This window comes from Semicossyphus pulcher, unplaced genomic scaffold (genome assembly GCF_022749685.1).
Source record: "Semicossyphus pulcher isolate SPU_LCO1_2020_fin unplaced genomic scaffold, fSemPul1.0.p SCAF_8, whole genome shotgun sequence".
NCBI lineage: Eukaryota > Metazoa > Chordata > Actinopteri > Labriformes > Labridae > Semicossyphus > Semicossyphus pulcher.
This window is the reverse complement of record NW_027211759.1, coordinates 28,002,016-28,016,701: the sequence shown is the minus strand read 5'-3', so window position 1 is coordinate 28,016,701 and position 14,686 is coordinate 28,002,016. Positions and strand designations below refer to the sequence as shown.

Genomic DNA, 14,686 nt, shown 5'->3' with positions numbered 1-14,686 from the left:
AATGTCAGACAGAGAAATGAGAAAATGACCCAATTACAGAGTAAAGATAACCTGCGCTGAGGGGGGGCTGGTGGAGAGGGAGCAGGGGAGATGATGGAGGGAAATCTGCTGCATTAAGACAGTAAAAGGAGCTGCAGTGAAATCAGCACCTCTGAACTTGTTGCCTTAGAAAGAGAAACAGCAGAAATGTGATTGTTTTTGGGCGATCTGAACAGCTCCATTCTCCTGCAGAGATTCACTCATACATGTGACACTGAGAGTGAAAACAGTGACACCCCTCGGCGACAGCAGCACCACTTGGCACACAGCTGCATGCTGCAGAAGCTGCCTGGCTGCTGCAGTGTCTCTGCTGCAATTGATTCACAGGCAGCAGCTCTGACTCTAAGCATGCAGAGCTTTGCATAATAAAAAGCCATGCTGGTAAACAAGGAGGGCGAGGAGGGCCACATCCTCCCACTGCAACAGGATTTACAGCTGTGATGGACGCCAGCGTAGGATGTCGCTCAAGCACTTGCTCACTAATTGTCAGGAATGTTTCTTTCAGGCAGCTGGAGGAACGACATGTACACACACACCCACAGATACTGTACATACACACATGCCAGCAACTACACTGTAACAGGCTCAGTCAGCACAAACAGCTGATACAATAACAAACAGTGTGGAAAGACATCTTGTCCAAGAAACTGAGATGTGACTCTCATTACACACACACACACACACACACACACACACACACACACACACACACACACTCACACACACACACACACACACACTCACAGAGAATGGCAAGCTGATCTACTCACAGCAGCTTCCGAGTTCTGTGCGGGGCTCAGTATAAAAAGGCAGACATCCTCGGTGCTGATCTGTCAGAGGAGTTCGTGCCCACCTGTCCTCCTCCCCGCTCTGCTCGTCTCTCAGCGACCGGCTGAAAAGCGAGAGCAGCAGATCTGCAGAGCTGGAACTCTGTCAGTATGCTGATGTCTGGATCTGCCTCCCTCCCTGTTTCTCTCCTCCCCTCCCTCCTTCCCTCATAGTTTCCTCCAAGGTCAGTGGGTAGAACTTCCCATTTGACTCCTCCCTAAGTGGACAATGCCCCCCCCCCGCTCCGATACCCTCCTACAGGCTGGGCAGTAATTACCGTCATGATCCAGATTAACTCCTGGGTGTGCTCTTGTTGTGCTGCACCGGGCTGGACTCAGCTTGCTGAGCCGGGACGGGACAACGCACAGACAGGATTACTCCGTGTGTGTTAGAGGAGGGTTTAGACCCCACAAGGAGGCCCAGGGGCAGCCAGACAGAACGGGATAGGACACTCTTAAGCCCTGCAGGGGACAAGATGGAGACAGAATAAGACACTGAGCTAAAAGCACGAGTACAAAGACACAAGTCTTCATCTTTAAGGACGGACACACGTGGGTGACAAATCAGTAACACTTGTATGAGGGAAAAATAAAGCCAGAAAATTACGCTCACTTCAAGAGATGTTAACGTGTGGTGACTACGCTGTATTTCCTCTTTAGTTGTAGTGTAGTTAAGTTTAGTACATGGACACAAATACAAGAGCTTCATAGATACTACCACGCTGTGAACAGATCAGTACAGTGACTATTCAGTGTGTGAACCGTCTAATACTGTCCACAGTCAGACCCCTGTGTAGAGGCACGTCAGGAGATTTGCTGACTGTTCAGCTGCTTCCCTCAGTGGCTTTAGATCCTGTGATGGGATTAGAGGGGAGACGCGTCTGATGGGATGAGACTGAACTCAATATATGAGCAGGAGGACTGACACCATAGAGAGCAGCGGATCCAAGTCAGAAGTGCAGGAGAAAGGATGTTTAACTACATGAAACATGCTCAAATGTTACCCAGACAGCATTTACAGATGCTGCAAAAATAATGTTTCTGCAGTAAAAACATGAAACATTTCACAACATTTTCACAATTCCTTCATTTAAAGTGTAGAAAAAACACACTCCTTGAATCACCCATGGGAACTGATTACATCATCTGCAGTCTTTGTTGTTTAGAAAGAGGGTTTAGTTTTCTTGTACTGTACTGACCCCCTCTGGGTGTTTGTGGTAAGTACATTAGAATTAAACACAAGATTTTTTTTACCCAGGATGCACGGTGCAGTCGCCTCACAGCTAAAAGGTTCCCGGTTCAGACGTAGGGGATCTTTCTGTGTGGAGTTTGCATGTTCCTTCTGTGCATGTGTGGGTTCCCTCCGGGTACTCCGGCTTCCTCCCACAGTTCAAAGACATGCTCGTCAGGTTCACTGGTGACTCAGCCCTGTGATTGACAGGTGACCTGTCAAGGGTGTAAGCCTGCCTCTCGTCTAATGACATCTGGGATAGGCTCCCCCCGCGACCCTGAACAGGATATATAGATAATAGATGGATGGATACTTGTGCCCGGAGCGCTCAGTGAAGAAACCCCTCCCCTTGTGCCCTCATCCCAATACTTATAATTAACCTTCCACATGACCCTTAGTGGTCACGGCGACCCAAGCAGCATAGCCACCTTCAACAGACCCAGGCTCTGTTCATGCAAGCTCCAGGTACTGACAACGCTGATACTACCTACTCTACCACATGGCTCCTAATGGCCCCACAAACCGAACTTATAGTTAGATGGGCACCTCCCTTCACCTGTGGTAACCGCTGTAACAGAAACACCCCCCTCCCTGCTAGCTCTCGCCACCCGTCACACCCACATGCAGAACTTCTTTTGTGCTATCGGATCCTTGTGTAGAAAATGCAACTATTCCTGGTGCCAACGTTATACAGTATATAACAAAGGAACGGCACAGATCAAAGGATTACTTTTGTTTCGGACCCCAACTGACATTATTTCTCCTCATCCAAATCCACCCACTTGTTCTAACTGCTTCGTCTGACATCTCCTTTACTGCCTTTCTCAGACTCTGTTCATGCACTCCCAGCACTCCCAGTAATGACATCGTGCTTTAAACCCTCTACATCCCACTTCTACCAGACAAACCCTAACTTTATATCCTCGCTGCATCCTGCACGGCTCTTGAACTTGAATGAAAGACGTGATGTATTTTGATGTGTGCATGATGTTTAATGGCTATTTAACTTCAAATGTAGCATAAAAAAGTCTCTATTTGTGGATGGAGTTCAATTAAAAAAAGGATACTGTCTGTCATACTTATGTAATGGCAACTCGGAACCCATCAGCTATAGTCTGACCACGATAGAGCCTCTGGGGACAACGGTGAACACGTCGGGCGATAAGGACGTCCTCCTCCGTGCGCTGCATTGTTTACAGTCCAGTTAGCAGCTCGAGAAGCGACCGTGTGTTCAGATCAAAGTGAAGGTAAATTCTCCCTCCAGATGTGTCTGCTAAATAAACGCTGTCATCTCTTGGTTCGTCCCATCCCCCGGAGGAGCGCCCGTTCATCTGTCTGTGCTGAGTCTCAGTTTCACTGTAAACAGTAAGTTACACAGAGGCTGCACTCGGCTTACTTCAGCGGGATGAAGCCCAAACAGAGTGACTTTAATTAACGGCTCTTCAGTTTGCTGAAATAACAACATCATGATGCAGATTAGGAACAAGTCAACAAGAAGCTTTGTCAGGTCTGTCCTCAAGAGGAGAAGAACACTACTTTAACATGAGACGGAGGGCGGAGCCATCATTTCTGATGCATTCAAGGAAGTCAGGAAATCTAAATGCTGAACAGCTTTCTGGACACGGTGACAAGCAGATTTGTCTCGAGTTGAATTTTTGATCTAGAACAGATTGTTGCTGAACTTGCTGCAGATGTTTGCTCTCGGACAGTTTTTCTGGCATACAATCTTGCTGATACATGATTGTTTAAAAAAATTATTACCGCCCTGAGCACTGCCTGTCAGCACCAGTGTCCGGTTGCACCTGAAGCTGTTTGTTGGCTCTTGCTGACTTCGTTCCCTCCTGTCCTGATCGTTGCTCGTGTTGTATTAACTCTCAGATGTACGTCGCTTTGGACAAAAGCGTCTGCTAAATGAAATTCTAACATTGTAACATTAGTCAGTACTACTCGGACTACAAGCGTTCTACAAACGGAAACCAGAACACTTCCTGTACTAAAAATGTTACATTTCTATGTAGCATCTGTAAAAAGAGATTAATGTAATGGTAACGATGTGCAGGAACTCACATCACATCGTATCCAGACTCGTGAATATGAACTTGGAATCGGATGACACATTTAGTGACAGTTTCTTTTGTATTTCAAGCATTTTTTGTACAGCATGCGCAAAAAAAACTCAAAAGAAATACAATAATTAAACATGCAACATCAATCAAACATAAAGTTGGACCAGCCAACAGATAAGTTTCACAAAATACAAAAAAACACGAATGATCAAAAACACAACATGACAAATACACGGAACAATAATGAAGAGAAGTGGATGGTGGTTGTTACAGTACAGGACCAGCAGATGGAGGCATACAGTGTGAGGTTGTAAACATGGACACAAGAGGTGACATGGAAAGCCAGGGACTAACACGTCTCCATGTAATGAAAAAGTTTGATCAATCTGCTCCTACAAGCACCAACAAATCCCCAGCTGTGATGTCAAATGTACGTCTCTTATAGTACCACTAACTGTTCTTGTAATCTCAACATTGAACACAATGTGATGGAATAAATGACAAGTAAAACAGCACACACAGAGAGCTAACAGAAGTCTGTTCAGGTAGGACCAGAAGGCACACGACATCGCCGACACAAATGAGTGCACGCTCGCTCTGCTGAGTGTTCGTGGGGCAGGAAAAAAACCAACACATGATACCCCAAACACGTTTCAGCCCCTGCTTTTAAAATCCATATTTCTCTTTTATTTCAGTTAAATAAAATATCACTTCAGGCCCTTAAACATCACAACATGTCGGGGGGGGGTAACCTAGAAAGATTTCCAACCAGCACGATGACTAAGAGACATTTCAGGTGAACATAATTACATGAGGCAAGGTAAATCCAAAGAAAGGTAAAGAGCACATAAACATGACTGGTTGAAGTAAACTATAAATGACAACAGGTACAGTACACGTTATTCCTTCCTGTGCTGACACAAAGGCAAAGCAAATGTTTGAATACTGCATGAACAGAGTAAATAATCAAGAACACAGGTCTTTCCCTCGCTAACAGTATGTCCACGCGACCTTAAACGTGTCTTAACACTGATTTGAATCTCTTTTCGAATGACCTGAGCTGTACCAAGTAGTCTGCATCAGTGCATCAAATTACAACCGTACTTACATTAATAATGTCAAGGTCATGTTTGCCTGTGTGTCCGACACCAGCGTCTGTTGCAGATTCATGTGATTTCAAGGCCATTTTTCATGTTATGCAAGCAGTCTGTTAGCTACTAAACATACTAAAAACACAGGAAGTGAACGCAACTGGTACACACATAACAAATAAGTACTGTACGTAAAGAGGTCAACAACTCAGACTAACTGTGTGCTACTGCACTAAGTATGTAAAGAATAGGTAGTGTTTATGAGTGTTATTAGTCTCTGGGTGCTCCTTTGTGCCTACCGTCTGACCTGGCTCGCTGGCTGTGAACTATGACCTCACTGTAGGCTCGTACAGCAGACAGGGTCAGGTGAACTACATCACAGTGTCAAGGCATAGCATGGCTCATCATGGCAGAAAACAGGAAGTAGCACCTGTTGGTGATTAAGAGGTTAAGAGCCTGCGTTCGGAATAAACAAATACCTGTGTGGTGGTTTCAGTAGCGTAAAAAAAAAGAATAATACGACATGTGTCAAGGGGGGGGGGTTCTGTTGAGGGAAGGCAGCATGAAAATGAAAGTATGACGCAGAATACTGAGTCTGATGGAATCCATCACAATCTCAGATAAGTCCAAAATGTGGCCAGAAGTTGGCATGATTCTTCCCTGGTCCACAATGAGTCCACACATCATGTGATGTCCTCTCATTAAAAGGTCAGACAGCTACTGTTCATATTGTCCTTCTTTAAATAACACCGTCTCCACAGTAGATCTGGTTCTGTACTCTGAAAGGAGCTGTTTAAACCATCCTCTCTCTCGCTTTCTCTCAGCCTCCTCCTCTCTGTGAGCCTCCTCTTCCTTCAGTTAGCAGGACTCTCTCTCTGCTGTACATCCTCAGGGACTTCCATGGGAAGTATTGTGAGATCAGGCGGAGCAGGCAGGCAGGGTCAGTGGCATGACTGGTTACAGACTGGAGGCCGGGGCTTCAGCTGTGGTAGCTGGGCACAGCTGCCTGTTTCTGGGAGAGACGTAACAGCTCCTCCCTGATGGCCTTGATCAGAGAGGCGGAGGAGTGGGTAGGAGGAGATGTATCCAGAGGAGGTGGGGCTGACAGATAGCCCACTCCTGAAGTGTCCAGGTGGGTAGGGGGTGCCAGAGGCTCCCTGATGACACTTCTGGGCGTCTGGAAGATAGAGGAGGACGAGTAGTCAGGACAGTCCAGGAACTGAAGGCAGGAAGGAAGACAAACAGGAGGAGAGAGGAGGAGGAGGAGGAGGAGGAGGAGGAGGAGGAGGAGGAGGAGGAGGAGGAGAGAATTAACTAGAAAATAGAGGAATAATGTAAAAGTGACAGAGCTAGCATTTGGGAGAGAACTAGATATGTATGTATAACATGCAGAGGGAGCTCCTAAAATCAAACAACTGCAAACTCGACATGGAGAAAACAGATGGTAGGCTGTAATTTGTGTGTTTTGAATGTGTTTCAAATGAAAATAAATTGAAATAGTGTTGAAATACCTTGTACACACATTTTAATTGATAAATAGCTGTAGAAAACCTTTTTTCTCTCTGGGATACCCCCTATGGGGATATTCTGGATTTCACGGTTATCTTTTAAATCAGGTCTAAGTATAAAATTTAACATTAATAAAAACGTACTTCATTTCATAAACCTTTGAGCACTCTGGCTCTTAGCAAACATAACTCAAACTTGATTAAATAGTGCATTAGTTGGGGACTATGTTCAGTGGCGGACTGATACACATTTGTTGCTCCCGAATTTCCCCCTGGGGATCAATGAAGGATTATCTTAATGCGTATTTACAGCAGTAGGGTGGTTTACTGTATGGCTCTGTGTAGCTCTGTGGCACAGAGGAAGAAGGTGTATAAAGTTTTGGATACTCAGACCTGCAAAATATATTCCTAATAATTATACCTAACACAGATTTTACAATTCCATTTCACTTTGGGTTTTATTGGGTGATGGAGGAGACTTTGATGTTAAAGAAATGTGTGATTCACTCACTGAATCTTTTTCAGGCTCTATTCTGGAGAAATTGTCGTCATGGTAGTGGTTCCAGCCGATCCCTCCGTTCTGGCCCGGAGCAGCCCTGACCCCTGCTGGGTAACCATTCATCCGACTGGACAATCCCACCTGTGCAAGATGATGTAGCTGGGCGCCTACACACACACATACACGCACACACACACATCACATCAGAGCTACAGAACCTGACGCTCATTTCTCAGCAGCCGCTTTCGTATACTTTGATGCAATCACTCCAGTTTGAGCGGCACTCTGTGTCTGCTGAGCTGCACTCTGTATGGTAAATGCCAGAATCCATTTCTATTAGTGTAAGTCACATGATGTTAGCAGCATCAGGCCAGCTGCTTCAATAATTTAAGAGACAGACAAGGCTCTCTCAGTCTGACAGGTTCATGGGTGGAGGTGTGCGTCTGTATGAAGGAGCAGCCCTGTGGCCCACATCCAGGAGTGTCTACAGAAAAATACTCCTGCAAGACGATAAATCAACCTTCATGTATTAAAACTTAAGGTGTGTTTATGTCTTCAAATATTTACACTCAAATGAAGCTCTAAGAAGTGGAAATGACACTAATATTATTTGACAGTATTATTGGGCAGGTTTGTAAGTGGCTGCATCTGAGAATTTTCCTTGTGTCGTACCTGTAGTTCCCCCGACAGGTCGCGGTCTGGCAGACGAGGGGAGCTCGTCCGCGTAGAGCCCCCTGCTGGAGTACAGGCTGTCCGGCTGGATCTGCTCACACTGGCCTGCTGGTTCTCCTGGTGGCAGGTAGCTCGAGCCAAGGCCCTGCCTGAAACACAGAGAGACACATTTTATGCAATTAGTTTTGATTTAATGAAAAATACTTTGTGACAAATTAATTGATCATATTCTTAGTTGCTGTCTGTGCAAGGTGGCATAGATGGAGTCTTTAACATGCAACAAAATCTGAAGTTTCTCATGGTAGCAGTGAGCTACTTTATAATTAAGCTAACCAATGAAATTTAAAAAATGATGTTGCACAGTGCTGCAAACTATTTGTATACAACAGAGGACACGCCTGCTGGACCGCTCATACTATGTATTACTGTGTATTTCTGTGGATGTTTGTCTGTATAACCATGTTAAAAATTGATCTGTATGTCACCCCCATTCTAATGAGTCTTCTACAGTATGTGGTACAAGACACAGTTCAAATAGTGCTGAACATTTCAAAGTTTACATTCACAAAGTGAAACCAAGCAAACTCTTTAGCTCCGCTGTGCTCTAATATAATCCATCCATCATCTATGCTGCTCATCCTGTTCAGGGTCGAGAGGCTGGAACCATCTCAGCTGTCATTGGGCGAGAGGCGGGGTTACACGTGGACAGGTCAGCAGTCAATCACAGGGCTGACACAAGGAGACAGGCTGTGTTCGAAATGCAGTACTATATACTGCTTACTGCGTTCGGTGGTAGTCTGTAACATGGAGGAGCTTATCAAAGTCATTTTGCAGTATGCTACGCCCGGTGGAAGTAAACAATAACTGCCGCTTCTTTAGCTATAGCGCCCCCTTCTGCTGGAATGCTGCTGTTTTCCGCCATTTCAACTGCCGCTGTGACGTTCAAACGCTTTGCATTGTGGGATACAGCAGGCGAGGTAGACTGGTCCGATGCACACTGGAGATTTTCTCCGAATCAGTACGACATCCGGGTATTTCTGGCACATTTAGCTTTTGTTTGCATACTGCATACTACACTTTGGCCACATCAGTACGTACTGCTAGGATAGTATGGCATTTAGAACACAGCAACGGACAACCTTTCACGCTCACATTCACACCTGCGGGAAATTTAGAGTCACCAATTAACCTAACGAGCATGTCTTTGGACTGTGGGAGGAAGCCGGAGTACCCGGAGGGAACCCGCGCATACACGGGAATAACATGCAGACTCCACACAGAAAAGGGATTCAAACCAGGAACCTTGTAGCTGTGAGGCGACATGCAGCCCTCTCATATAATAATTATAATAATAAACTTTGTGTTTAAAAAATCCAAGTAACAAATTTCTTCCCAAAGGCAGCAAAATCAAACAGACAGGTCATAAAATCATCAGATGTTAAAGAAAATGGGCAGCAATACATTTCAGGCAAAACAAATATTTTAAAGACATAAAAAACTATTAAAATAATATGAGAAATTAAAGTAAAAACAGAAGAGGCTCTCTGATAAATACGTTTTAAGAATGGACTTAAATCAGTCAGGTTTCCTGGCTGCTCGGCTCTCGAGTAAATAAACTAACCTCATAAAAAACTGCTTATCTGTGCTTTAACATGAATGTGTGAGTGTGTATGGGTGCCTCGGTCCTATGGAGACAGTTAAGGGACCTCAGCTTGGACCTGATCCATTAAACCAATAAAATAAAGATGACTCTTGTTTCATTATTCACAAGGCCGGCTCACTGGATGCACCAAGAGGAAAACATTCCCAGTGGTAAAGTGCTGGAGCTCAGGCTCCACTGATCAATAAGAGATCATCTGGGTGTAGGAAGAAGCAAACGTCATATGAGCATATTACTTATTAATTTATACATGGTTATTCAATTATCATCGACCGCTCTACCAACCTTGGTGTCAGGCCTTGGACAGAAGGGGGGGACATGCCCAGCTCGGTGAACCTCTGGGGAAGACAAAGAAAGACACACAGTGTTGAAGTGAGGGACAACAGTGACGACAAAGACAGGTCGACTGTAAAAATAACTTTGTGCAATGATATCAAATAAATAGGTCTAAATAGGTCGAGTGCATGTGGGCCTGTAGGGAGAGGTATTTTACAGCTTTCATTTTTTTATTATCTAAACTACAAGACCGTCTGCATTTCAGTCAGACAACTGACATCTGTAATAGTTCAAAATGTTTATAGCAGCAGCAGAACACAGCTTGTGTTTGGCGTCTGGGCTCCGACCTCATCACTCACAGATTTATTTTACATGCAGAAATCTGAGGAGTGATGAGATCATATCTTAAACCTCCCCGAGCCGGAGCCTGCAGGTGGATGCTGGGGTGGGGGCGAGGCTGAAAGTAAGAGTGCAGTACTGGTGCAGGGCAGCGGTGGCAATGGAAGAGCAGAGGGAGAGACCGGGTATCCTGCAGCTTAAATAGACGCCACATTGGGAGGAAGTGTTTGTCAGGTGATTGTGGAGAGTGATGCATGTCAAGTGTGAAATCAGTGCAGAGTTGCCTGCCTGAACTAGCTCGCAGGCGTTGCTACATTTGTGCATTTAAATATAAAATGAAATAACATTTAACGTGCAGTTAAGTGTTGATAATGTGCAAAAATATCCAAAAAGGTCAAAAAACAGCGATTCTCCCCTGGAGTCAGTCAAGGCTGGTGCTCGCTGTAATCGTCAGGAGCAATAATATTTGAAATTGGCGCCATAGCTGCGGAGAAAGTTGTACGAACAGCTTGTGGTTTCGCCCATTCTACATTCCTACAACACCCAGTGTGCATTGCGCCCCTCCCTCTGAAAGGAACGGCCCAGCGAGAGACGCTGGAGTGAAATACTACCGTTTTCACTGCAGGCAACGGCTCAGAGCGGTACAGAATCTGACATACGACGAGAATATAACCGTGGATCGTCTAAAAAATCTTCAGGTCTGCAGACTACATTTCAAACCTGACGATTTTGAATGAGACACAACATCGGAGGCGGCTGTCCTAGAGTGAGGAAGTGTAGTTTAGCGAGCTCACTGGCCTCCGCCTGATGACGGAGTCTGGCGGAGGTTTTCCATGGCCAATTGGAGAAGCGGATAGCGGCCTAACAAAGGCACAGAGCGAAAGTACCATAATGGCATTAGCTCCCACAGGACTGAGGTTGAAAATCAGCAAACTGGCCCTTTAAGATATTTACAACATCCTTGTAATCGTATGCACGTCCTTGTTACTCCTTTCAGAAATGCATTTCTTGAGTTTGTTCGTTATCTGTGAACATGTGTTTGGTTACGGGCATGTGGGCCTGTAGGGAGGGTTATTTTTTTACATCTCGTTTGATTTTCTTCTATTCTGTTATTATATAAACTATGAGACTGTCTGCATGTGTTGCTTTAAAGTGGATACAACTTCTACAGTATAACAAAAACTCTATTTGTCACAGCTTTCATTCTTGATCCAGATGCTCTGCAAAGACAGCTCGCAGTGCAAAGCAGTACTGTGTCCATTGCTGTGTACAGTATATTTGGAGGGGTATTAAACAGTGTGTTTTTACCACTCATGGCTTTCTTGGATATCCTTCTTTTTACAGCTGACCTTTCACAGCACATTAAAGCACTGAACCTGCAAAAGCACAACCAGCAAATAGCTTTTTGTGGCTCCACTGCTCGCTGTTAGGTCTCCCTCTATATCTGTCACCTTGGGGTAAATGCATTTAAGTATTTATTCTAAAATCACAAGGGAGGCGTTCAATTACTACAGTCAATTAAACTACAGTCAAGATGCAAAGACTTTTGCTTAAGCTCCATAAAACAACGTAACGTTACCGTTTAATACTGTACTTTTACATTTCTACTGCGAGTGAGGGATACACAGTTGTACCTGCTCTGATGAAGTCATAATACTGAAGAATAGGCCACACTGCTATTCTAAACACGAGTGATTTCATAGGCAGAAAATCTTAACAGCTCCCCGTAACGCTAACATATCGCTCTGCCATCGTTAAACAACTCGGGGCTTCACATACGATGCCCATGAGCATCGTAAACCTGTGTTTAATTGTAGCTCAGCTCCACCCTTCAGTTTGAATTTCAAAGAATAGGATGTGCTTTGTTTCGTTTCTCTGCAGCTCCATCTTTATTATTAAGCACTATGAACACAGTGTGTCGCACATGCACAGCACTATGGACTCCTGCAGCGCTGCACAAACAGGCCTTTGTATGTTGCAGCTTTGCACAGACCTCTCTTTCAACAAACAGACTAAATATAAGTGCATAAACAAAAGAAACACTGGACTAATTCTATCTGCATTTATACGACTGTACCTTCTTTGAAACTAGTCTATACTGACAAGAGCTTACGCAGGTCAAGGGTATATTGCTGCAGTCTTAGGATTGTAGATAGCTGACGGGGGTTGAAAGGTCGATGCTCCATTGGGGGTGACAGATGGAGGAATGCTTAGCTGATTAGGTTGCTAAGTCGACACGATTAAACTCGAAGCTATAGGCTTCATGCTGTGAATGAGCTGCAAATACCTTGAGAAAGGGAAGAGATAGTGAATACGAGGGATTTTACAGGAGTTTATTTACTATTTAGGAATAAAAGAGGGAGCCTGTTTGTGTTTGTCCGTCTCCAGATGGTGAAATTATCAGATGCATGACGGAAAACTGTTTGCAGGAACTTAAACTTGCAGCTTACGTGCCCTGAAGAACCTGAAGATTGCACTAAATTAAGTTCAGTGCAAGATGCATGCAGAATGATTGGATGCTGACTTATTCTACCTTCAAATTCTGCATATGGAAACAGAATCTGTACACAAGGGGCAAAACTTTTGATGTTCTTGTTTCCGTCTGTACAGAAAAATCGTCCACTGGAGTCTGCAGGCTTTAGTTATAAGCAGGAAAACAGTCCATGAGGAAGCATACGCATCGAATCGATAGTAGATATAAGCTCCACAGGTGGCTACTTACACTAGGGAAAGGGCCAAGAGGTGGGTAGGAAGGACCCCACGGTCTGGGGCCACGGCCAGGAGGGCTGGAGGCGGGGGGGTTGCTGTTGACCCCTGGGAGAGTGATCCCTGCTGTGCTGCCCTGAGACGTGGGTGACACGAGGGCAAAGGCATCATCCAGTAGAGAGTGCATCTGCTGCCTCGCTTCCTCGATGGAGGGCTGTGGGGGCATGTAGGGCGGCGGGGGAGGGGCGTGGCCTGGAGGAGAGGAAGCAGGACCGAGGAAGACATCATCGGTGGGGGAGGGGCTCCTGTGAGGGGATCCTGGGCCTTGGTCAGGATCCGACTGTAATAAACACATTTATGAACAGTTGGAGGTTAGAGAGAATATATATACGACTGTGGAAATGATTCTGGTGTCATACTCACCACGTAGGCCACATTGTTGACTCCAGGACACTTCCTGTAAGCAGCATCACTGTCCTCAGAGATGAGGTGGTCTTTGTCTGCCTCCATCATGCCTCCATTCAGCTGCTCCTTCATCTTCTGTTTGGGAGAGCGCCGGCCTCGACCACTGAGAAAGAAATGGAGAAGTGTTAATGAACCTATTATCATTATGTGATAAGAGTCAACCCTTCAACCAGCCGTGCACTCATCAAGAAATAAGCCCTCACTTTTTCTTGGACTGCATGAAGATGGAGGGCGTCTGAGCATCTGGGTCCAGTATCTTATCGATCTGTATCTGTGACTTCTGATAGATCCGATCCTGGTCCTTGGCGTCTCCGAGGCCCCCGGTCATGTCTTCCATGGCAGGGAAGTCGTAGTGGCCCTTCCTCTTGGCACGCAGACGGATCTTGTTGCGATGGTGTTCAATCTCTGACTTGTGCCTCAATGCTACCTGGATCTGAGGAACAGGGACGCAGTTAGAGCTTCAAATCTCTATAGATGAAACAAGACTTCAAGAAGCAGAGTGGAAATATTTCATACACTTACATTACAAACTGCATCATCAGAGAATATTATCATTGATCCTAATTTAATCTATAACAGCAAGTTTCATTATCCAAAGCACTTCCAACACTGCCAGCAAATCCTATGTGGTTATTTTTTATGACACTTATGTAAATAATTGAAGTCTACTTTTCCTATTTAAACCATGATTTGAGGGAATGCTTGTTTCTGATTGGCTGAAGGGTGTCAGTTAATTCCTGCGACTTGGACTCATGAAGTAGTTCAGGTGTCGTTTGTTCGTAAAAAGTGTACTTGATTCAGGGACAATGATATTGCTGGTCATCACAGTCGTTTGGTGTTAAACATACTGTCAAATTATATTTACTTTATATCAACCTTATCTTGCTAGCATGCTGTTAGCATTCTGGCTAAAAGCTGAACCGAGGCGCATTATTCGCTGCGCCCGAAACTAGGAATATCTCCTATTGCTTTTAATAAGCTTTTTAAAGTATTTGTCAAACCCTCAGGCATTATCAGGAAAAAATGCCTTGTTAGAAACCTTGGGCCTAACTCACTAAAGGATTGCTTTTGTGTCCGCTAAACCTGCATACGACACGAAAGGACTCATTCTCAAAGCACATGCAGAGGGTTGAATGCACCTCAAACTGCGGCGCAGAGCAAACAGCTCTGTGATCCGGTGCTATTTGCGCGTATTTAAATGAGTCATTCTGCAGACATTCAGGGCAAATTTGTCCCCTTTCTATGCAAATGAGCCTCGTGGCAAAAAGCATCTAATTCACAAACAGCAGCGCTAACAGCACCGCGCA

At 44.9% G+C, this 14,686-nt stretch overlaps 1 protein-coding gene across 1 annotated transcript in view; it reads right to left on the bottom strand.

The window, feature by feature from the left end:
* Positions 1-4,303: 4,303 nt before the first annotated feature.
* The window catches only part of LOC138613239 (UPF0606 protein KIAA1549), a 49,681-nt gene continuing 39,298 nt past the window's right edge, over positions 4,304-14,686 (bottom strand). The window contains exons 18-24 of the mRNA XM_069686862.1: positions 13,583-13,812; positions 13,338-13,482; positions 12,931-13,254; positions 9,879-9,931; positions 7,934-8,082; positions 7,274-7,428; positions 4,304-6,473 (exon numbers count right to left, since the gene is read on the bottom strand). Coding sequence (XP_069542963.1) covers positions 6,234-6,473; positions 7,274-7,428; positions 7,934-8,082; positions 9,879-9,931; positions 12,931-13,254; positions 13,338-13,482; positions 13,583-13,812 — 1,296 coding nt within the window. The 3' untranslated portion in view covers positions 4,304-6,233. The remainder of the gene's footprint in view (positions 6,474-7,273; positions 7,429-7,933; positions 8,083-9,878; positions 9,932-12,930; positions 13,255-13,337; positions 13,483-13,582; positions 13,813-14,686) is intronic.